At 35.8% G+C, this 25440-nt stretch overlaps 2 protein-coding genes across 12 annotated transcripts; both read right to left on the bottom strand.

Moving 5' to 3' along the window:
- Window positions 1-219: 219 nt before the first annotated feature.
- LOC122292840 (high affinity nitrate transporter 2.4-like) lies at window positions 220-2456 on the bottom strand. Its single transcript, XM_043101384.1, has 3 exons — window positions 1370-2456; window positions 1152-1267; window positions 220-1056 (listed from the first exon to the last, which is right to left on the bottom strand). The coding sequence occupies exons 1-3, from the start codon at window positions 2177-2179 to the stop codon at window positions 381-383; spliced, it is 1602 nt and encodes a 533-aa protein (XP_042957318.1). The 5' UTR covers window positions 2180-2456; the 3' UTR covers window positions 220-380.
- A 2338-nt stretch (window positions 2457-4794) lies between these two features.
- On the bottom strand, window positions 4795-15437 carry LOC122291508 (SNF1-related protein kinase regulatory subunit beta-3). Of its 11 annotated transcripts, none has more exons than XM_043099246.1 (4): window positions 15297-15437; window positions 14883-14905; window positions 5425-5526; window positions 4795-5348 (listed from the first exon to the last, which is right to left on the bottom strand). In XM_043099246.1, the coding sequence occupies exons 3-4, from the start codon at window positions 5449-5451 to the stop codon at window positions 5010-5012; spliced, it is 366 nt and encodes a 121-aa protein (XP_042955180.1). In that variant the 5' UTR covers window positions 5452-5526; window positions 14883-14905; window positions 15297-15437; the 3' UTR covers window positions 4795-5009. The 11 variants fall into 11 exon arrangements, with proteins under 11 accessions (XP_042955180.1, XP_042955177.1, XP_042955178.1 ...); XM_043099243.1 differs by having other exon boundaries at window positions 14883-15032; window positions 15297-15425; XM_043099244.1 differs by having other exon boundaries at window positions 14883-15097; window positions 15297-15395.
- Between the last annotated feature and the right edge of the window lie 10003 nt (window positions 15438-25440).

The following is a 25440-nucleotide window of genomic DNA, read 5'->3' as shown; positions in this document are numbered from 1 at the left end:
TTTATTATTATTTTTCACTTACTTTTCACTACTATTCAATATTCTATTATTACTTTTGACCTACTTTTTCACTACTATTAATCACAATATACCTCAACACTTTCCAATCATCGAAAGCCATTTGCAGAAAATTCAACACCAGATAGATGCATGCCATGCATTAACAAAGGACAGATAAGTGCATATTACATTTGTATACAAATTCCAATAAACGATTCCACATGAATCTCTTCAGATATCTATCTATAAAGATAAGCCCCTGCTTCATCTGAATGACTATGAATCTTTTCAGAGACACACTCAGACCTGTAAGACAGCCGTTGTTCTTATTACTGGTCGCTCATAACTTTCACTATCATCATCACTTTGATCTTCTTCCCTTATGGGTACTGAACATGGGTCGGTGTTGAATCTGGTGGAGTTGGAGCTGAGCCAACACGCTTTCCCCGCTCTGACCGGCTGTTCTCTGCGAATTTGAGACTTTGCTGGTGCAAACCCTTCTGCTTCTCTACCTCATTCCACTCTGATCCGTAATAGAATTCTTCGGTAGACTTCATCTTGTCTTTTGAAGGTGGAACGAACATGCTGCCCCACTGCGGGAAGTGAACCAATGTCACAGGAAGAGTGCAACACACAATCATGGCCCCCATCAAAGAAAGACCTGTTGCAGTCGAGAATGTTGAGCTTGTGAAGAAAACTAGTTGTGTCAACCCGGAGCCAAAGTTCCCACCAGCCCCAGTCAGGCCTGATATGATACCCAGAGATCGCCTAGAAATGAAGGGTATGATCCCAAAAGTTGCTCCACATGCAGCTTGAGCTCCAATAGAGAAGAGAATCATAGCCAAGATGGCAACTGGGAGAGAACTGGCACGGCCAAGCCAGATGCAGAAGACACCTCCTAGAGTTTGGAGGATCCAGAGAGTCCAAAGCCTGCCCCTCATGCCAAAATATCTAGCTGTAAAGTCAGAGGCGTAACCACCAAAGGGACGAGCTAGGAGGTTGGCCATTCCAAAGGTGGCTGCAATGATTCCGGCAGTGTGAAGCTTAAGATCAAACCTGTCATATAGCCAACGAAGGGTTAGGATCTATAATATATTGTGAGGAGTAATGCAGAGGAGGAATTAAGTAGCTATATATAGTAGCTAGCTAACCTATCATAGAAATATTCAGCGATGACATTATCTGTGCTCAATTCAACTCCCATGGAGTAGCCATAGAGGAGAACAAAAATCCATGTCCTATAGTTCGTGATCGCATACCACAACACCTGATTCATAAAAGAAAATCAGTTGAAATATTCCTTGACTCTTCGAAAGACCAACAAAAAAAAAATGTAGAAAGAGATATAAAAGAGTTCAAGAAAACTGACCTTGGAGAATTTATCTTTGGCAACATCACCCTTCTTCTGTAAGGTACTGAGGTTTCCATCAGGCAAGTCTTGGCCCAAGGTCAAGACCAAGATTCCCATAATCACATGAAGCCAACCGGGAATGAAGAAGGCTATCCTCCATGCAGTGAAGGGAGTGGAACCAGTACGACGAATTACCTCGTAAAGTAGCGGCATTATCAGTTGAGTTGCACCTCCACCCATGTTGCCCCACCCGGCAGCAGTGCCATTGACGAGCCCAATAATCTTGCTGTTGAACATGGTGCTCATCCAGTATTGGCACGACACGAACGTTGCGAGAGAAAATCCAATCATGAACCGGACAGCTATGTAGCCTCCAGCATTCGACACAAACGACATGCAGAAAACAGTTGGAGCTGAAAGCATAATGAGAAATGCGCACCCGTATCGTGGCCCTAAGAGGTCACAAATTGCACCCATTACAAGCCTAGAGAAGATGCTTCCCGAGACAGAGGCAACTCCAGCATTACCAATGTCTCGTTTGGTTAGGTTGAGGTTATCGCGAATGATGGGAACAAGGGGAGCGGCCGCAAAGGTGGAGACAAAACAAGTAAAGAAAGAAATCCAAGAAAGGTGAAAGGTTCTCATATGAGGATTGGCAAAGGAGAAGAGCTTGAAAACCTTGGCCTTGTGCTCAGAATCAACAGGTAAAGCAAATTTTGCAGTTGGGTCGGTTGGGACAATGGGTGAAGCAACTGAAAAGGCAAAGCTTTGTTCTCTACCTGTCACTCCATGCATGGAGCTTCCTGGGGATTGTTCATGTTCAGCCATTGGATCACACTCCGAAAGAGCTTGGGAGAGAAGGGATTATGGAACTATAACAACTGGTGTTGATATTGCATGGGTGTCATTTGCACGGTACTTATACTGTGATAACCGTTGACATTGTGCAAGTTGAAAGAGCCAATGGGACTCCCAATGGTTAAGCAATATTAATTAAAGACATTAATCAGAGAATCAGACCATTTGCCGCATTTTAGGATGTTATAAACAGGAAAAGGCCTCATCGTATATCCCAAGGATCAGATAACCCTTTTAATTAATTAGATGCATGGTCCCTAAGGTGTTGCTTGATTACCTCACCATTCTCACATGATTATGAAATTTAGCTCAAATCATAAAGAATATATAATCATGCTAACAGGAAATTCCACTGAGGATGTGAATTTGCAATATATATGGTATTATCCGCGCTTATAAAAACATATATACATATATATATATATATATATGATCGGGAAGAGAACGATCGAGTGTACTGATTATTATAATTACTACAAAATTAGGGTTCTGATCATACATTGTAATTTAATTATAAGACTCCACTAATGATTTTTTTTCTTCGTATATGTTCGTAGCTGATGGCCCTGTTCAATTAAAGAGCCATGACTTTATTGTGTTTACTTCTTTTTTTCTTTTCTTTTTCCTTCTCACTGCAAGTGTGTACATAATTTTTCTAGTTTCAAATTGATTTGATTCTGTTCCGACGTTAAAGATCACATAGGATCAAGAAGGGTCAGTTAATAACTAAACACCATGAATAGCTGTAAATAGCTGGCATGCAGTGCGTGTTGCTTCCTTTGATGAATACACTAACTTGAGCAGTTTCACATACTAAGGTAATGAAATTAGTCTCCTCGCTCGACCGTGTTGCTCATGTGCTGCTACGTCGTCTTACGTACCATATTTATTCTCATTTTTTAGCGTGGTTTGTCTTCTTGATGCATCGAGAAGACAAACGCTAACTTTCAAATAAGAAATATATATATATATATATATATATTTATTATTATTATTATTATTATTTTGCAACTTAAGTGGAAGTCAAGCATCGGCCAATCAGTTTGATGTGTTGACCCTGGCCTTTGTTTCCTTCCAAGTGTAATTGAACTCTTCAAACAAAATCACAAAATTTAATTGTATTAAAAAAAATGCCGCTGTACTTTCATCTGAATGGACCACAAAGTAGTCCGAATTATCAGATTAAACAACACCTACTCTTACATTGTAGATAGATTAATTATAGTTATAGTTGATGATGGAGACACAAACTATATAATTATAGTGCGTCTTACCCTTTCACGAGCCCATAGAGTTCTTTTGCGTTTTATTTTTGAGGGATTTACATGATGGCTTCTGGTGGAGAAGATCAAGAGGAGCTGTACGTGAGCTTGATATATATTTTGAAAAATAGGATGTTTCTTCGTCGTCATTTATATATAGCTTATCATCCAAGATATTTTTTTATTTTTTTATTTTTATATATATATAAATTTTATATATAGTGACTTTTACATATTTTTATTTGTTATATAATACGTACTTAACAAAATTTATATATATATATATAAAAGAATTCAATATAAGACCTTGTCATGTTGATCAGATTGCCGAAAAACATTATTAATATTTAAGAAGTACCATTATTGGCAGGTTTGCGTGTGTTTGAGGAATGACAAGCGCTGCAGATTAATTCTGTCACAGTACCGCAATTGTCGGTACTTTTTCTTGTCATCTCAGTTGATGAGAAGGCTCACGTAAAAATGCTTGTGAGATGCTCATTTTGTGGGTTCATGTGTCGTCCATCCCTTTGAGAATGGTGTATGGGTTTTCTCTTAAGTTTCTCGAGTTTCATACTTTTTCTTCTTTCTTTGTTTTAATTTTCGATTTTTTTTTGGAACAAAATTTCTTACAACCTGTAAGTATTGGCAAAGACTTGAGAACACAAATTTCTCACTGGTGCCACTCCTTTAACACCGCTTATGTTTTAGGAAGTGTAGTCTGAAATTTGAAGCACTCCTTCAAATTGTTACACTTAGAGTAAATTTGGATAATGAGATAAAAATTTTTAATTTTAGATGAAAGTTTAAAATATTATTTTTTTAATATTATTTTTATTTTGAAATTTGAAAAAAATGGATTGAAATTTAAAAAAAAATTAAATTTTTTATTATATATTGTGAAAATTTAAAAAAATTATAACAATGAGATGAGATAAAATGAAAATAAAATTGTGTCTCATCCCATCATCATTCCTACACGAGTTAATCTAGTTTGAAACGAGTCATGAGAAACTCATAGTCAGCATGATATCAACTAATGCCTCAGCTAGATGATCAAATCATCTTCTGCATAAATAAGCTTGTCTGACACTCCTATCCTATTCCCTAAGTTATGATGCAACCGCGAGATTGCACGCTTAGATGCAAAGATAACCCAAAGCGGCCATGAATTTTGTCATCTGCAAAGGCATGCCCATCTAATTAGACCACCTTACTCAACCACAGAAGCATACATAAAAAAGTCTCAGATGTCATGGTGGACATTAACTAAATCCATGGCTATAAAGTAAAACTTCAATGAATATGGACCCAGAACTCTGCATATAGCAAGTCCAGCCTCTGACCATCAATAAATCAATTCTCCAGAAATCTTCAGCAAAACAAATTTAGTGCATCATCTGTGTAATAATGATTTCCTCCAAACTGAGTCGAAGAACATAAATATACTTCCTGACTACGTTTGTATTCGGGTCTATCATGATTAATCCCATCATAACAGGGTCAAATAAACCAGCCTAATGATTTCTCCTATATGCACGTCAAGTGCTGGTATTGCCCCTTCTATGCACTGGCTTGTAAACCACAACTGTAACATATTTTTGACGGAACCGATGAGTGAACCCAAGCGCCACTACAGATCGTGGGGCATTCCTGTTTACATTCCTGTTCTCAATGTAAAGATGGTTGAGAATCACATTTTGTGGCAATGGAAGAGTTCCAGTGGTGTCTCTGCTTGCTGGGTAACTAAGCAAGGTGTTCTGCAGATGTGAAGGGACAAGAGGGGGGTCCCGCGCCTCATCTTCACTACCAGGGTACACATTGTTGTAACTTGAATCAGGTGATCTTGGAACTTCAAAGCCCACAACAGTTGCTTCATCCTGCATAAGGATTATTTGTCTAAGATCTATATTCAATTCTAGTGAATGAAAAAATCACCCAGGATAAATGGCTTACATGCTCTTCACCATACTGGTGGTTCATCTTGATGAGTGTATGTAACTATCGGGACAAAGTCATCAACAAAGGAAGATTTTGGAGACTATGTTATCAATGAGCCTGAGAAAACGGCATTTTTAATTAAGCATTAGTGAGATATATCAGAAGCGCATCAAACAGTGTTCACATAAATAAAACAATTGTGTAATAAAAAAGTAAGGCATGCTAGTCCATTTTATTCAGGAAAAGTTAAACATACTGCTCAAAATCAGCTAAATATATGTATGCTCCTACCCCCTTCTTCTTTAGGGCTCCTACTGCTGCCTGGCTCTTTTCTCATGTTAATTTGGAACAGGTACAACCCAGTTCATCGGATCAATTTAGTAAGATCAGCTAATCAGGGGGTTAATCCCGTCCGATGTTGTCAGAACAAATCCTTTGCTTACTGGTAGTGCATCAAACAATGGTTACATAAAATAACTATTGCGTACTAAATGGCATGGTAGTCCATTTGATTCAGGATGCTTCCTCCTAACCGTTCAAAACCAGCTAAACATATCTATTCTTGTTAGCATTCATGCTCACAAGAGTTAACAAGAGAGTTAGTTTAATGTAAGCTGTTGGCCAAACCCTAGTTTATTTAGGTTTGAAATTTTGATAAAAATAAAGTGTCGCACAAGATGTAGATGGAATTGATTTAAATCTGATAACATAATGCCTACTACCACACCCCTTCCCCCATGGTCTTACCTGGTGGGTTGGGTCACAACCGCTTTATGGCCATGAGAATGGTAGCTCATTAAACTTTTGCTTGAACAGAGTTTGGATGAGTTATTTTTATTTAGGGTTCTAATTCAGTAATACAGAATATCTATCTTTCTTAGTTGGGTCACATGATTGTTATTTGGGATTTTTAAGTATCCAATCCCAAGTTCAAATTTTACGAGGAAGCTGTTACTGTACTAATTCATCCTACAGTACCATTCTTATAATCAACCAATACTCTTTAACATCATTACCATTATTTCCACCTTCATTATTGCTGCCAACATCACTGACACTACCAGCGTCACTGTTGTCAGCAACATCACCAACTACCCACAATCACTGTTGCCAACACCAATGCCGTCATTGCTACGATCGGCACAATACCACCATTACCATCATCATTGTAAGTAATATTATAATGTAATTTCTTATTCCTGAATTTTTTTTTTTTGCAAGTAAAAGTCATTTCATTAAAAAGTGCTAAAGGAACATTCCAAGCACAATGAGATGTGAAAAGAGAGAAGATAATTGTGTAGAGTAAGGATATTTTTTTTATGGGTTGGAGAGTAAGACTATTTAAATTAATGGATGCTGAATGGAGGAGAGAGTATTGAAAAAGAAAGTCCTGAGCTCCTTTATCATCTCATCCCATTCCTTTTCCAAATAGACCATATGAGACACAAAGGTACCATTATCCATATTGCTGAAATTTGTGCACCACCGCCAAATCCTCTCCCTACGTAAAAAATGTCTATTATTGTAATGCCCCAATGCCACATGGTCTATACTCCTATATGATAAGTCAATGATATAATTGGAACCCCACTGAAACCATTATAAAGAGCAAGAACTTCTCATTCCCAAGTAATGTGAGATCCCATACACTACTTATCCTTATCACTTATCATCCAGGATATCACAATCCCCCCGCCCCCCTTCCAAAAAAACCTTCTTTAAATTCCCGATGTTCTCGTCATACCAGTCCATCATAGGTGGCACAGATAAAATCCTACATTTCTAGTTGGGATAACTCCGATGCCATTTGTAATGCCCCAGTGGAAAGCCCAAGCCACATGACCTATACTCCTAAAGGACTAGTCAATAATACAATTGGAGCCATTATAAAGAGCAAGAACTCTCATTCCCAAGCAATGTGGAATCCCATACACCATGTATCCTTACCACTTATCATATAGGACATCACAATTATGCTTCTAGGCATGACCCAAATCAAACCAACCCAGCTAAAGAAATCATTTCATAAAGCATTGGCCACCTCACAATGTAGTAAAGATGGGCTAGAGATTCCCCACTCCTATTGCACATGCACCACCACTCAATCACATCAATGTGCCTTTCCCTCATATTGTCTATGCTAAGAATCTTCTCGAGAGACACTAACCAATAAAAAAAGGCAGCTCATGGAGGTGCCTTAGTCTTCGATATTCTCTTCCAAGGAAAGAGGATATTACCATGAGGGATAAGGACATTATAGAAACAACAGATATTGAACCTCCCTTTCTTGGAGGGGCCTAAAGCAGCTTTTCTTCACCTTTTGTTCTCAAGCAACTGGAATACAACGTATTTTTGATTGGTAAAATAAATAAATAAAACATATTAAAAGCTGCAGTAAAGACCACACCTCCCAATCATGAGGTGCTGTGATGAAGCTAACATTCCACTGATATAGTTCACTAGCTGTCTCAAAAGGTCCACCACTGAAGCATCCTTAGCATAATCCACCCTATTCCTTTGGGCAAGCTTCTTTAATAGCTCTAATACTGCACCACAGATCACCAGAATCTGATCCTAGCACCACTCCCACATCAAATGCAGTATGCTTAGAGATATTTTTTCACCCTTCTCTTCTCATATTCTTCCATAATCCCACCTCATAAGGTCCTTGGACCTCATTAGAACACCTCCTACACATGAAAATCTGTACATTAGTGTCTACAGTCATTCTCTACAAGACCTCCCTCTCATTTTGGTAGCACTAAAGTCACTTCCCTAAGATAAACAATCAAAGTGAATCAAGTTCTGAACTCCTAATCCACTTGTTGGAAAATAGATAATTGATTCCCTCAATCTTTGGTATATTAGGAAACCTATATATTTGTATCTTTGACTTCCCTAGGATTAGGGGATAACCATTAAGGAATCCCACTGATATAGAAAATTGTTTTAGGAAGGAAAGTTTCCTATTTTATTTCCCAAGTAATGAGATAAGTTCAGTTCCATTTGCTTTGATTCATAGTGATATATGGGGACCCTCCATAGTTCCAAATGTTTCAGGTTCATGATGGTTTGCCTCTTTTATCGATGATTGCACTAGTCTCTTGGATTTCTCCTCAAAACCAAATCTGATGTAAGCAGTGCACTCCAAAATTTTCGTAACATGGTTCAAAACAGTTTGGTGTTAATATCAAAAAATTTAGATTGGATAATGCAAGGGATTATTTCAATCGTATCTGGTCTCCTTCCTTCCAAAGAGAAGGTATTATCCATGAATCCTCCTACTTTAATACCCCACAGCAAAATGGCATTGCTGAGAGGAAGAACGGTCATTTGCTACCCACAACCTGAGCCTTCCTTTTCCATCAAAATGTCCCAAAAACTGATTGGGGGGAGGCTGTACTCACAGCTACATACATCATCAACCGACTGCCATCAAGGGTGCTAGGCTTTAAAACACCAATGGAGACACTTTCTCAGTTTTATGCTGATCTAAGAATAACAAATCATCTCATTCCATGAATTTTTGGTTGCACGGCCTTTGTTCATATTCATAGCCATCGAAGAGGAAAACTGGATCCAAGAGCAGTAAGTGTATTTTTGAGGGGTATTCATCAACCCAAAAGGTGTACAAGTGTTATCATCCACCTACCAGGAAGTTCTTTGTTTCTATTGATGTCAATTTTGAGAAGCAACAATCATACTTTACTCAGCCTTATCTTCAAGAGGAGCTCTTGTCATTCATTGAAGATAAGGACAGAGATTGGTTTTTACTTGACTTACCATCGAATCCTGAGGCAGTCTTGTGACCTGGAGGAGTAAGAAGCTGAATGTGATAGCTAGATCAAGTGCTAAGATAGAATTTAGGGTGATGGCTCAAGGAGTGTGTGAATTACTATGGCTCAAGATAATTCTGGAAGACCTTAGAATCAGATGGGAAGGACCAATGAAATTATTTTGTGACAAGAAGTCAACCATCAACATTGCTCACAATCATGTTCAACATGATAGAACAAAGCACATTAAAGTGGATAGACACTTTATAAAAGAGAAGTCGGATAGTGGATTAATTTGTACCCCATATGTGTCGATTAATGGCCAACTCACGGATGTACTCACAAAGGGGCTTAGCAGTGCAGCATACCAAGGACTTATCTTCAAGCTGGGAATGAAGGATGTATGTTCACCAGCTTGAGGGGGAATGCTGGAAAATAAATAATTGATTCCCCCAATCTTTGGTATATTAGGAAACCTATATATTTGTATCTTTGACTTCCCTAGGATTAGGGGATAACCATTAAGGAATCCCACTGATATAGAAACCTGCTTTAGGAAGGAAAGTTTCCTATCTTATTTCCTTGTAATTAGCTCTGTGAATCAGCCATGTAATCGTATATAGTCTGTGTATAGTCTGTGTAAAGGCTACAATCAGATCAATACAATTGATTTATTTTTCCCACACCACTCACAAGGATCGGACAAGATACTTTGGTCCAACGTACCAAGTGAAATTTGAATTCTTCTTCTAAACCACCCCAAAAGAAGTCTCTTTGCAGCTTTATTAAGCAATTAGTTACGCTAGCTAGAAACAGAAATAAGGAGATGAAATACATAGGCAGATCATAAATCAAAATAACTACCACCTTTAGACATAGAAATCCTCTTCCAGAAAGACAGTATTTGTTCAGTCTTTCTGTATAGCCACAACCCAAAATGCCTTACCCTTGAAGGTATCCCCAAAGGAAGGCCCATATATTTCCTAGGCACAGATGAAAACTTACACCCAAGAATGCCTGCCAAATTAACCTTTAATCCTGAGACTTCTTCAAAGCATAAAAGCAGTGCACCCACACAGCGATGGTGATTTGAATTTGTCCCAAAGGACAATAGGGTAATGTCAACATAAAAAAGATATGATTCGTCAATGTTACCAACATTCCTTCTCCATAAAGAAAACCCTGAGAGAAACCCTCTATCAGAGAAAATCCAAATAACACTGTTGAGAGCTTACATGACTACAGCAAAAAGCAAAGAAGACACTGGCTCTCCCTGCTGCAGGCTGTGTGGGCTATTAAAGAAACTACAGAGAGTTTCATTCGCTAAGACAAAAGCACATACTAGATAAGGAGCCTGAGTGGCCTACATAAGCAGGGGAGGTAAGTTGGAGGCAAAACAAAAGTCCAGGGCTTTTTGACTGAAAGCGGGTGATCAGCGCAGAAAGTTTTTCCATTGATTATTAGCCAACTCAAACAGGAGAAACAATTCTATTGAGATGTTCATGGTTGATGGTTTAATCTCTAAGCTTCAAAATGAGATTAGGATTCATATTTTACAATTATAAGAAAGAATGGTTTTAAGCAGGTTGGTTTAAGCAGGTTGACTGGAGGCCTAATCTGGATGGCTTACCTTTCTGACATCATTAGTGCTGAAGCCATAAATAGTGACAAGGCACTACTTTAGGGATGGGGCAAATAGGTTGCATAACATGGGCAAATGGCGGAATGCATTCTAACTCTAGGCCGATTCCTTGTGTCTATGGTTCTTTGGAATCTGCCCTTTTGGGATTCCTTAATATATGGGTTATCATCTTTTAGAAATTTGTAAGAATTCTTAAAATTCTTCATCCAAACACAACCAAACATAAATACCAATTAAATTGGCCACAAAGCTATTGAGCCAATTCACATCATGCAATAGAATATGTAGCAAATGGAACCCGGGACAGAGTGTTCAATTCCAAACACATGCCAAACCATATGATTCTTCCCATTTGTGATAAAATAGCAACCAATCATGTCAAAAGTTACAAAATTTTCTAGATCTATAATTTTTAGATATTGTTTTTACAAGTTCACAGGGCATAGATCTATAATTACATAGCTGAAAATAAACAATCTCACATATAGATTTGTTCATATCTTTATCTTGTGTTAAATGACCTCAATTCGTCCTTTTTACATTATTTTCTTTGAAGAACTAATTAAGGATGTTTTGGTCTCAGATAACCAACTTCATGCACAATGGATGGTAGCCTTATTACTCTTTCCATTCATACACTCCATATGACAGTGTCTTTGTTTTCAAGTGAGGATAAATATTCTGATGTCCAACATGATTACTCTTTAGTACAAAGAGATTACCACATATATCCCATCTTATGTACTACATGTATTACGGCAAGCTTAACTACAGTTAAGTTTCAATATGGATAAGAAACAGAAGGCACTGCAGGTGCAACAGGAGAGCAAGTGGAAAAAAGGAGAAAGACAATTCATCTGAAAGCACTAACACACCCATGAAAATCTGTAAGTACAGATTTTCAATTTTCATAGAAACAGGAAAAGACGTTGAAAAATAAATCACTTAGAAGAACAAGAAATAACATTACAATAGCCTGATCTACATACAAGGATTATAAGTTATTTGACAGAGATGCATCATAATTTTGTTAAACCTTACGCAAGTTCACTGTATTTTTTCCTAAATAATGCATAAATCATAGGATTGATAGAATTTTATTCGATTTGTAGGTATACGATGCCACTGTAGTTATCAGATAGTTTAGATCAAAAGATCCATATTATAGGCCTTCTCATGGCATAGCTATTCATGTCATCTATGCATGAAAAGGATATTCAATAAAGAAACTGAAAAAAGAGTCTCTCAAGGCCCAAGTTAGTTGGAAGGAAGAAAGCTCCAGTCATAAACTAATTGCAGACCTTTTTATTTATTATTTTCTTATTTTTTGGGTGAAGAAAAAAGTGAAAAAATAATTTGGGATTGAATAAGTTTCGCCGTTTTGCAAGTTGACAGAATTCTCAAAATTGCAAAGGAAAAAAGGGGAAGAGGGGAGAGAGAGAGTGTGTGTGTGTACCACCTTAGTGTGCTATTTACAGTCAACCATTGTGCGTTGGCACAGTTAACATTAAAAACTTTTGCACTGTCATGTTACCAAAAACACATAAAAGTATAAAAGCATATATCTATCTGTTGCCATTTCACCCAGGGTCACGCATTATTATGTATTCTCTATATAATAAAACACCTTCATCCCCAGTTTGAATGTCCTAGCTTGTGCATCAGTGATTGCCAACCATCATGTAGTAATGTAAAAATCAAGTCAAGAAGGTTTTAGAAAGTGGAAGCCAGTCTAAATATTCATTTTATAACATTTTCACAAGTTACACTGGATGAGTTTTGGTGTCAAATGGTAGAACCAAACAAAGATCTGAAAACTATAGATGTAATGGTAAACATTGAAAATACCTTGTAACTGGATGTGAGGTGGCCAAGGCCACAAGGGATGAAGTTTTTAGAAGGACCGGACTTGCATGGTTAGTGCCCAGGCATATGGTGGATCTTCTTGCTTGTTGGAGAGGCATTCAGGGTAACCACCAAACTACCACAGCATGGAGTATGATTCCTATATGTGTCATGTGGTGTATTTGGCTGGAAAAGAAGGGTCAAGAGGTTTGAATATTGGGAACGCTCTTTGGATGACGCTAGATGTCTCTTTCTCCACAATTTATTCTAGTGGGATTCTATTATTGTCCTCAATTGGACTAGCTTCCATGCTTTTTTTGTATCCATTTCTAGCTTCTAAGTTGAAATTACCTAGGTGTTCTAGCTTCTAAGTTGAAATTACCTAGGTGTTCTCTTTGAATACTTCCTATGTACTATGGCTTAGCCTATTTACTTAATTCAATAAAACTTTAATTTACCTATGAAAAAACATTGAAAATCCCTTCTGTCTGATATGCAAAGTCGTATTGTTATCTTGCAGGGTTAGCTAGCAGTTTTTGGATTGGTAAAAGGAAACGAAAAAGGAAAGAAGCAAAGCATTAAAACATAAAAGAAATCATACGAGCATTCAGTGGTTAATACATTTTTGGGACCAAGAGAAGGAATAAGATAGAGGTCTCCTTTTCAAATTTCATAGCAACATTTTTTCTCTTTTGTAGGGATAGAACTAAAATAAAAAACAAAACCAAACCAAACCAAAAATAAAAGGAACAAAATTCAATTCAAGAAATAGCAAGGTAAGAACCAAAGAAAGGAAGTAAATCAGATGTATTGAACAAAGCTAAGGTAATTAACCATTTCACTTTAATTTTTATGATTACAGGGGAGAGTCAAATAGGGCTTGAACAATGGTAATATATATTTATTAGAATGAGTATGGAGCAAAAATTAGTGACTTCTTTCTGAATTCTAAATCCTAATTTTTAGTAGAAAACGAGGTGGGTGTAATATTGTCCCTGTTTCTCAAAAGGCTTGGATGAGCAAGATATTGAGTGTAGATGAAAAGATGAGTTCAGAGAATTTTTGTTAAAAAGGAGTTCAACAATCTGAATAAGAACCCAACTAGCTCTACCCTCAGAACATACTTCCTCACAAACATAGCATGTCCATTACAAACAAAATAGATCAGAAAGAACAAGAATGCAAAACTCGAAGCTAGCTATAGTTTAATGAAAATTGTAGTTGTTTGATATCACCACACATTTATTTGATCTTTTGAAGGAAGCTAATCGCCAGTAGAACCCCATTCATGGGATGGTCACAAAACATTCTCTTGAAATCAAGGGAGCCAAATGTAACTTAAAAAGTAGATAAAATGCATGCTGTGTGGCACAGTTGGCACGTCCTCAAATTCTTGGAGGAAAATACATTGAGACACAATCTTAATATCCACATAAAATTCATGCAACCAAATCTTCTTAGTTGGCACATCACATTTTTCTTCTCTTTCAAAGCATCAAAACATCATCCTCTTCCCAAATTTAGAAAAATAGCCTCCATCTGGTTTTAGAAAATACTGTCAATCCATCATAAAAATGTGGCATCCACGATAATATATCAAAAGGGAAATGTTGAGTTGCAATCCAAATAAATTCATGGGATTTCCAGTTAAACTAGTTTTAGTTGACTATGGAAGTAAACAGAGAAACTCAATTTCTTCAAAAATAAATCGCAGGTAACAAAACAGAGCGACTCAAACTTCAACTAATCATTCTTTCGAACCAAGTAATTTGACAAAACTATTTTCTCTCAGAGACTTGCCCCTAATTTAGGTTAACCCAAAACACCGCAAGCTAGCACTCAAAATGCAACCCCCCAAGCGCCGGCGAACGAGAATAAAAACACAAAGTGCACATGCAGAGCTAGCTCAAAAGGCCCGCATTAAAATGTATTTCTTTTAACCTAAACGATCACAAAATCACCCCCCCCCCCCCCCCCCCCCCCCCAAAAAAAAAAAAAAACAAGAAAGAAAGAATTCGTTCTTAAGCTAAGCATAAAATATACCAATAAAGCGCATGTAATTTCTGAATGAAATATCCAAATTTGTAAGCGGAACACTAAATCCGTAAAGAATCCTAAGTATCAGAAATGAAAATTCACAAACCCCGCAAAATGGAAAAATTACAATATGCAACGTATAATATTTATAACGAGAAGAAAAACACACTAACCAGATAGGATTGAGGCCTGAAACCTGCAATAACCAAATACAGGTCCTCAGCGCCACAGTCCTTTACAAACTAATATTCACAAAGCCAAGATGATAAATATATAATTTTTCAAGGAGCCAAAGCTTATCTGCGAAAGCCAGTGACCCCCAGCTGAGATCAAAAGCACCCCATGAAATAAATCAGCAAAAAACTATATTACCCAGCGATCTTAAACCCTACCAATTATTGCAAACAAAACCGTCAAATTTGTAAAAATAGTAAAGGAAAAACCATACCCACTGTGGGAGAAAAGCTTAGGGAATACAAACCAGTTGAAAAGACCCACCAAAGAATTTTGATATTCTGCTTTCAAAAGTAGAAGGTAAAAAAAAAAAAAACCGATAACCGAAAATCAGGAGGAAAAAAAAATCTTACCTCATAAATAGGCAACGCTTTAAAAAGAGACGTAGAATACGAAAAAGGAAAATAAAATAGTAGAAGAACCAATAGAATAGAAGTGACTGTCTCAGAATATCAGGAAATGAATCTGGCGTGGAGATCTTTCTTACAGAAGCATTAAAGTAGTGGATGATACCGGCAACAAATATATTTAAACAGAAATGAGGTTTTGCTTAGCTATCGAGGTTTTTTAAATCAAAATTTTGAGTTTTAAAATTAAATATTAAAATATTATTTTAATATTATTAAATTATTTATTATATTTTATTTAAAAGTTTAAAAAAGTTATAATGATGAAATAAAAATTTTATATTTAAGATAAAAATTTTGTGTGGTCAAATAGTACCAGCTACCGAACATGTGTCCCAAAATTGTTTTTTTAATTATTTAGTAATTAAAAAAATATTTTTAAATAATATTGTCATTTTTTAATTTTTTAAAAAATATTTATGATGATTAGAAAAATGCATAAAAAAAAAAGGAAAAAATTGAAATGCACTATTCATGATACATTTTCGGGAAATTCCTTCTGAGGCGGTAGACTTAGGTTCTACTTGACCACTGAGATTTTTCAGATAAGAATTTTGAGTTTTAAGATTAAATATTAAAATATTATATTTTAATATTATTATATTGAGATTTGAAAAAGTTAAGAAAAAGTTGAATTATTTATTATATTTTATATGAAGATTTGAAAAATTTATAATGATGAAATGAGAATTTTATATGTGAGATGAGAATTTCTTGTAGCCAAATAGTACCTACTCATATTTAAATGATTTTAAAATAGCTAAAAGTGTATGCATGAAAGGTATTAAAAACAATGATATAATAGTTTGTTTTTTCATTTTGACCGTTATTATATTTGTTTTTTTATTTTTTATTTTTTATTTAATGATTATAAATAACTATTAATATATTGATATATTTTTTTAATTTTTTTAAAAGGATTTTAAAATGTTTAAAAAAATATAGAAAGAAAAAATGAAAAAATAAAAATTTACACTAGTATTGGACTTATCAAATTCATCTTCAAAATTTGATGAAAAGTATATATTTTTCATAAATCCAAAACTTTCATATTTATAATTCCACATTAGATTAGCCATTAGATTCATCAAAATAATAATATAATATTATTTTTTTAATAATAATATTTTTAATTTTTTTCGTCATATTTTGTAATTATACTAACCATATGGATATTAATAATTTAATTTAGTACTTAAATAATTGATTCCCAACTAATTTAGAATAAAATAAAATAAAATCATTGCCTATTAAAATTAGAATAAAATATGAATTTGAATGTGGAATAGTAGATCTTTAAATTTGAAGGAAAAGCAGTAATTACTGTAACTCAAAGCTTCTCAAATACCTTTTTGATGAATCTAATGTAGGTTCATTTTAAGTAAATTAATCAAAATTTGAAGATGCAATGACTTTTGATGAAACCAATATTAGTGCTCTGAGGCACAGGTCAAACCTGAGCAGAATGGTAACATCACCCAAAAATAGTAATGCTATAAACAGTCTTTGAGGTGCTGATATTTTTTCGAATAAAGTAAAGGCTATTATTAAAAAAATAATTTTTTATATATATTTCAAATCTTTTCACCTTTTATAAAAAAGAATATGCAAAAACTAAAATTGCAAATATCGTTTGAGGCGAAACTATATAGGCGATCTTGTGCAAAAGGAATGAAAAGTATGAGCTTAGAAAAAAGAGTGAAATGTATAGGATACATAATTAGAGCATTGTTAATAGACTATATATATGTAAATGACATTTTTGATGAATGAAAGATGAATTTAAATTTTAGCTATTTCATTTATATAAGTCTCCACATTGGACTATTTATTTTTTATTATATTACAATAAAATAATATAAGATGAATTTGATTTTTTCTACTCACATAAAATCTCTATATTAGATTATCTATTTATTTATTATATAATAATGAGTAATTAATAATTTAAAAATAATAATTTTTTAATTATTAATTTATTTTATTTTATCATATTTTACTATTCTACATATTATATGTTAATTAGTAATTATATTATAATTAAATAGTATAGATGTTTGTGAATGTAGATGAAGAGAAGAGAGAGTGTCATAAAAATAATAAGCATTTGATATATATACAATATCTATCAAATATGCTTTTAGTTTTAGATTTACTATAACCAAAAACTATGGTAGCAAAGCTTTGAATAATCCAATGTGATGGTTTTTTACGTCTTATTATATATTTGAAGATTTTTTTTATATTTAGCTATTCCATTAACAATACTCTTAGCTGTTACCTTTCTCTATTCAAGAAGAAAAGAAGAAGAATAAGAAGAAGGAAAAAAGTTAAATTAAAAAAAGAAAAAAAAAGAAAAAAAAAGCTAGATAGTCTCTAAGAACTTGTTTGTTTTCATAAATCAATTAATCTCATCTTATTTAATCATTACAACTTTTTCAAACTCTCAAATAAAATATATAAAATAATTCAATTTTTTTAAATTTCAAAACAAAAATAATATTATAATAATATTTTATTTTATTTTTATTTCATCTCATCTATTTAACCGAATTGTGACGCCCCCCAAATCCCCATGCACGGATACGGGAAAATCGAGATGTCCGGATGATGACATCACGGGTCATCACCCTATCGACGTGTGCCAAGTGTGTGTATAAGCGACGAATGTGCACGAGAAATACGCAGCGAAAAGCAAGTCAATAACTAAGTACCAGAATTTTCTTGTTTAATACAAAGTTGTTCAACACATACATAAATAAATATTACAAGACACAAATATAATTTTAAACCAAGTACAAAACATAACATCAGCATCCCGGCGGAGCCGCATCTTCGGGCTCAGCCTCCTCCTCCTCATCCTCGATCTCTGCACCAAAATTTACGGTACCAAAAATGGTGCCGCAGGTAAGTAAAACACAAACACCACAAGATAAAAACATATAGAACTCAAACAATATGCATGACGTGATGCCAATGCACAAAACCCATAAAATCATATTTTTCCACACACGCCAAAAATCTCATTTAGCCCAAAAACAAATCCTTTCTAAATATCACGCCAAAAGTCACATTTGGCCCATATCAAACTCAAATCGTTTACCAATTAAACCGTATGCACCATGACTTCCCCTAGGGGTCATCCGCACACTCTGATTCCAGTGTCACACCGCAGGTAAGGACCACGCATGTAACACTTAAACGAGCGATGTCCAGTTCCGCGCCCCGCGCGTTCGTAGCCAAGCATCCTCTAGCCCTCGCCAACGAAGGGCCACGGAGTCGGTACGTAGAGCGATACCCGGTTCCGCTCCCGACGCGTTCGTAGCCAAGCATCCTCTAGCCCCCACTCCCGTCGTCGTCCAGCGACAACTCAGGGGACGTCACTCAATTTATTACGCTCCCGAGTGACCAGAGGAGCTCCACCGGAATAATTAAATTAAAAACAACACTTCAGTGAAAATACACGTAAAAGCGGGTCATCATACGAACGATGTCTTCTTATGCATTATTCTTTAAAAAAATGTAGGTCCATAATTTTTTTTTTTTAAAAATGATTTTTACGTGAGACTCACATTTATCTTTTTTTTTTTTTTTTTTAATATGAGTGCATAAGATTTGCATACCATATGACTGCAAATATTATTTCTCCTTAAAAAAACACAAAACGGAGCAAATTGATTTGATCAAATTGAACCAAACCGATTGATCCAATTTTAAACTTAGTCTCATCGATTTCAGTTCATTTAATTTTTCTCTTCGATTTTGGGGCATGTATTTTCTACACGTGCACTCCCTTTTAAAAAAATGAGATACACTATTACAATAATTTTTTCATATGGGTATTATATTTAACCACTTTTTTTAAAGCAAATGTGCTGAGCTTATACATTCTAGGATTGCAAATATCATTATTAGAAAATAAATTATGTGTTTAATTTTATATGATATGCATATTATAAAGATAATAATTTTAACTAGGGGTATACGAATTTTGATCCGGATTGAAAATGCCAACTGGACAGATTGATTTCAGTTGGTCTAGACTAGACCAATTAAGGAATCAATCAATCTCAATCCAAGGAAGTAGGGAAATTTGGTTTTCACTCAAGTCTTGGGGTGAGGTTTTTTCACAGCAAACTGGATTGGATCAACCAAATTTATTATTTAAGTTTTTAAATATTCTTATATGATATTTTATAAATTTTAAAAATATTTATATAAATTGAAAACAATTAATTATGTAATTTTCTTCTAACTTAATTATTTATGCTTAGATTATATTAAATACTAAATGTTAAGACTTTTATGATAGGATATTAACTATTAATGATTGGTAATACACATAATATTAATATTATTAATTTATTTTACTTAATTAAAACACTTAATTAGTTAAGTATATACTTAGTTAGCCAACTTAGATTAAATCATTCACTTAATTATTTTTTTATCTTATATAAATTTTTTGTCAAAAACTTGAAATAAAAAAAGACCCGAATTGAAACACTTTGATAAGACTGATCAAACTGAACCAGAGCAATCTAGTCCAATCCAAAGGCCTTATTGGTCCAATCTAGACTAGACCAAAAGTTTGGTCAGGTCCAAAATCTTCCTCCCAGACTGATCGGATCGAACCAATTACACCTTCAGTAATTCCAGCAAATTCAAAACTGAAGGAAGGAATATTGAAGGAAGTGTAGATCCCCATTTTACAAGGATGACATTGGAGAAAAGAAAATACTTGGCACCAAATTCTTGTAGGAAGTTAGGGAACAGGTTTTGTTAATAAAAGAACAAATTCATGTACTCAGGATAAGCAAAAGAGTTATGCTGACAGGAGGAGAAATCTATAATTCTCAGTAGGCTATTTAGGTATATTTCAAGGTATCACAAATGAAAAGAGTAGCTATGTTTGGCAAAAGAGGAAAATTGAGTCCACAATATGTAGGACCTTGTGAGATTGTGGAAAGAGTTGGGCTAGTAGCTTATCAATTAAGCTTACCTGAAGGATTGCAATGGATGCATGATGTGTTTCATATATCTTCCCTAAAGAAAAACTTTGGAGATCAGCGAGTGGTTGTGGTTGACGCAAGTCATATTTAGCTTTGACATAACCTATCCTATAAAGAATGGCCAGTGTAAATTGTTGACTGGAAAGATCAAGAGTTAAGGAATCAAAAGATACCTTTGGTCAATGTACTTTGAAATAATCCCCGATTTCCACGAAGCTACCTAGGAGAGAGAAGATTCGATGAGAGCGAGGGGTGTAACTAGTCTAGTTCGGTCCAGTTTTGGACATATTTTATAATTGAACTAGTATACACCTGTAATGCACATCCTTGTGGTGAGTCCTTTACAAAATAATTTTAATAAAAATCGACGGGAATTACGATTTCTTCTAAAATTTCTTTTCCTTTTATGTCAAGATATTAAAGACTCCATGTTATAAATGAAATTCATTTTTTCTTAATTAAAATGTTACAACGAAAAACACTAAATTTTATAATTTAAGTTTCTCGTACAAAATATCTTCCCTAGGCCTTCATGCTCTTCCCATTGGGCTGTGCCCGTCCTGACTTGTCATGCTCATCTTGTCCCTGGGAGGACACATAAAAATTAAAATGAGTCAATGACTCATAAACATTACTTCATACAATTAAAATATAATAACATAGATTTTCAGTCATACAATTATCATTACATATTTACATATCGTACTTATCATGCAAAGACATTCTATTCATTTAAAAACGTTGCGAGGTACGGTTTTTCTCTAAAAACGTTTTCTTCATTTCTTAAAGAGTCTTTTCATGCATTCATCTTTTTACCTACATTCATGCATACAGACATTCATGCATTCATCTTTTCTTACGTACATTTATGCATTCATCCATTCATACATACAAGCATTCTTTCTTAACATGCATACGTTCATTCTTTTCACTTTCATTGGCTGTTGCATACTGTTGCACCCCTTGTGTTGGGATTAACGATCTTTTGAACCTGATTCCGCTTGTGGCCACGGGTTAGGAATCCATTCCGTCAGGGTGCAGCACTGGATGCACTACCAGTACTACTTAGCCGACATTGCAATCTGCCAAATCCAGTCCATTCGATACCTTTTCTTTTTCCATTCATATGATCGTTACGTATTTTCATACACCATCCATTCATTTCAGTCCTTTCATTCCTTTATAGTTATTTCCTTTCCTTTTCAGTCCATTCAGTCATTTACAGTTCTTTACAATCCTTTCTCATAGTTCTTACGATTGTTACGGTTCTTTACAGTTCTTCAGTTCATAAAGTCATTTAAAAGAAATAATTTTCTTTCTTTTTGTAAAAGTCGTTTTAAAAGAAGTTTCTCTTTTTGTAAAAGTCATTTTAGAAAAAGCAGTTTTCTTTCTTTTCGTTTTAAACATTTCTGTTCTTGCATCTTTTAAAGTTTCGTTTCATTTTCTTTCATGAACATACATACAATACATACCGCACATAGCATCCATTCACATGCATACACGTACATACTTTGGGTGCGTGAAAAGGAGCTGCCAAGGAGAACCGCTACATACTTATACTTGAAAACTTAAGTTTCCTTTTCTTTTTCGTAAAAAATGTTTTTGTGGAGAAAACGTTTCATTTTCCTTTTAGAGAAAAGCTTTCATTTTCTTCTTCGTTTGTATAATAAAAACTCTAAAAGAGTATGAACGCAATACTTATCTAGATTTCATGCCATACTCATTACATGCAGTCCATTCGAGTACGTGTCAGATGGCAACCTACATGCATACACATAATCTTGCGTCATCATCTATCTAATGCATAAGTAACTATACTAAACTAGAACTATGCCTCACTTGAAACACTCTCCATCCAATCTTGGGCTCTTACGTGCCATTTACTATACTAAAACTTTCAGGGTCTTATTACTTAAAATAAACCTCTGTGATTCACCTTAGAGTTAAGATATTAAAACCTCTGTCTCATTCTTCTATTTCTACATTCCTATGGATGATTCCGATCGACAGAGTCATGCATTCCAACCTTAGACAACTTACCCATTACTACATTCACGTATCTTAACCCATACTAAATCCTCATTCCCAACCAGTCAGGTTACATGAATTCAAGCCAACTTTGGGGCTAAAACACCATGTAACCATGCTAAGGACAGATTACTAATTATATATGGTAAACCTGTTCGGCACAAGTGTCTCGCCAAAGACACTTGTACCCTATCCCTTTAATCACCTAAGAGTAACTTATAATTCCAATAGACGCCTGCTTATATAAACAAGTTCCATATTCCGATACCAACTTGCTCAGACCGGATCAATAGGACTCTTCCTACTTCCCGGCCCTGTACAGGTTCATCCCAACACTTGATAGGAGAGGACTGCGTCCACAAATGCACCTCTGTTACGTCACGTAGCTCAAGACTAATCTCGAGTCACGTCTTGAAGCCCATCATGCTTCCGTTGCACTCTATAATACTTTTTCCACCACTTCCATATACTCTTAGCCATAGTCAACCATAAGGTGACACCCATCACCTCGGGCTACAGGCCATATCACAGCTATTTTGGGACACTGTTATACAGTTTTAGCCACTTAACAAGAGGATTGCATCCATAAATATGCCTCTGTCACATCACGTACCTTGAGGCCAATCCCGAGTCACGTTAGGAAGCCCATCATGCTTCCACTGCACTCTCTGATACTTTTCCACCACTTCCATATACTCTTAGCCATAAGTCAATCATAAGGTGACACCCGTCACCTTGGACTATAGGCCATATCACCACTGCTTCAGGATACTGCTCTACAGTTCCCGACGCTACACCATACACTCCACGCTTCTCCGCTACGCCATCCAACTATTCTTGACATGTCGTCCGGTGTATCACAACATAGCACATAGTACACTCAAGTGAACTCTCTTCCATCCACACTACAACATACATCGCTACGACGCACGCCTCATGGTGCATCACTACACAACATGGAGTACGCACCATGTGTACTCCCTTTGCTACATCACTTATTATCACAACGCACATCACACCGTGTATTGCCATACAACATAGAGCACATGCCACATGTACTCTATTCATTCTATGCCACATGTTACTACAGCACACGTCACATGGTGCGTCGCTGCACTACGACATCCATCTAATGCCCATACTCACAGCACAGTCCACAATACTACACAATCAAGCCCAACACTTCACAACTACACTTCACTTCACAACTACGCAGCGAACTCCAAAATTACTAACTACACAGTCTACAGTCCAACCAACCAACTAATATAAACATAAATAACTAGAGATAGAGGGTTATACCATCGATAAGATAACCTATGCGTCGCTCACTGCCCCTCACGATCAAGGCATTGGAGGAGTCATACGTGGAGGTTAACACCGCGTATGGTGGCTGTCTACTATGTAAAATGGCGGTTTGGGCTTGAGAATAACTATGAGTGGTCTTAGAAAAGCCCAAGGTGGCTTCATGATGGTCAAAGGTGGCGGAGCAACATGACATCACGCCGTGAACAATGCATCCAAAAAGGAGGGAGGGTGCTTAAGGTGGAGTAAGGTTATGGAACTTCATGGGAAGCTAGGGAGAGGTAGAGTAAGATGTGGTGGAACTATGGTGGCGAGGTGGTGGTTGGGCGGTGGCTCACAGCGATGGATTGGGCACAAGAAGTGCAATCCGTGCCTTGGAGAGTAAGGGTCGTGTATATCTCGGTTGGACATGAAAATTGTTAGGGAAGGTTGTGGTAATGAGAGGAATAAGATGGTGGTAGTGAGACGCCATGGGTAGCCGTGCATGGCGGTGCACGGTGGTGCAACTAAACATATGGTTGTGGAGACGCATCGGAGAAAGAGAGAGAGGTAGGAAAAAACGAGGACATGGGGAGGAAACCCATGATGTGGTGGTGCTGGTGGAAGTGCTCGGTGGCCGTTTTGGCCGTGTATGGTAGCGATAGGTGGAGAAAATGGGTTTGAAACCCATTTTGAAGATGATGTCGTAAAGGGAGGAAGAGGGCATGTGGGGGCTCGCTAGTGGGAGGGAATGTTGGCCGGAGGGTGATGGTCAGTTGGTGACCGGTGGTGAGGCCATAAACTGTCATGTATGGCGGCGTGGAGGTGGAGGATGGGTTTTTACCCATTTTAGTTAAAGAGGCGGTGGGAGGAGAGAGGAAGTGCATGTGAGCTTGCCGACGGGAATGAGTGTTGGCCGACATGAGAGGAGTGATCGGCGACCAACGGTGAAGCAAACGGTGGCCAGTGGTGGCTGGGTTATGGAGATGAAGTGCAACATGGTGGGAGAGAAGCAGAGCGCAACATGCATGGGAGAGAGAGAGAGGAGAGAGAAGAAGAAAAGGAAAAGTGAGGAGGAAAACAGAGGGGCTTGGGTATTTAATCCAAGTCCTTTGTTTCAGGATCCTCAAAATGATTTAATGATGAGTTTAAATAGTGATTTAAAAACGCGTAAGTGTTTTATTTAAATTAAAGTTTAAAATAAAACACTGAGAGAAATTACTTAAAATGATGAAGTATCGTTAATTACTCAAAGAGAATAAAACCATTTAAATTAATTTAGAGCTTTCAACGTAAAGTTAAATCTCTTGATATTTTAAAATGACTTATAATATTTAATTTAAATAATTATCCACAATTATAATATTTTTAGAGCTCATTAAAATATTATAATTGTATTATTTTAATAACAAGCTTATCTAATGATACTAGAAATATTTCTTATAAATATTTCCAGAATATTTAAAATATCCGTAAATTTTAAAATATATATCTTACTTTGAAATCCGCTGGATAAGTTTTAGAACACGCAATCGGGGCTCGACACGTAAAATGAGGCTTAGCACGTAGATCAAAGCTCAGCATGTAGAATATATTATATATTCTAAACCAGTACTTCCAGTTTTACCGATTCCAACCCGGTTCACTCCGATTTTTCCAATATATTATATATATAGAATATATAATATACTATATGTATATTATAGTATATAATAATATAGTAATAATGTATTAGTATAACTAAGACTATAGTGATAATATATAAT

Source organism: Carya illinoinensis, chromosome 13, assembly GCF_018687715.1.
Source record: "Carya illinoinensis cultivar Pawnee chromosome 13, C.illinoinensisPawnee_v1, whole genome shotgun sequence".
In the NCBI taxonomy this organism is placed as follows: domain Eukaryota; kingdom Viridiplantae; phylum Streptophyta; class Magnoliopsida; order Fagales; family Juglandaceae; genus Carya; species Carya illinoinensis.
This window is presented reverse-complemented; position numbering and strand designations above follow the sequence as displayed.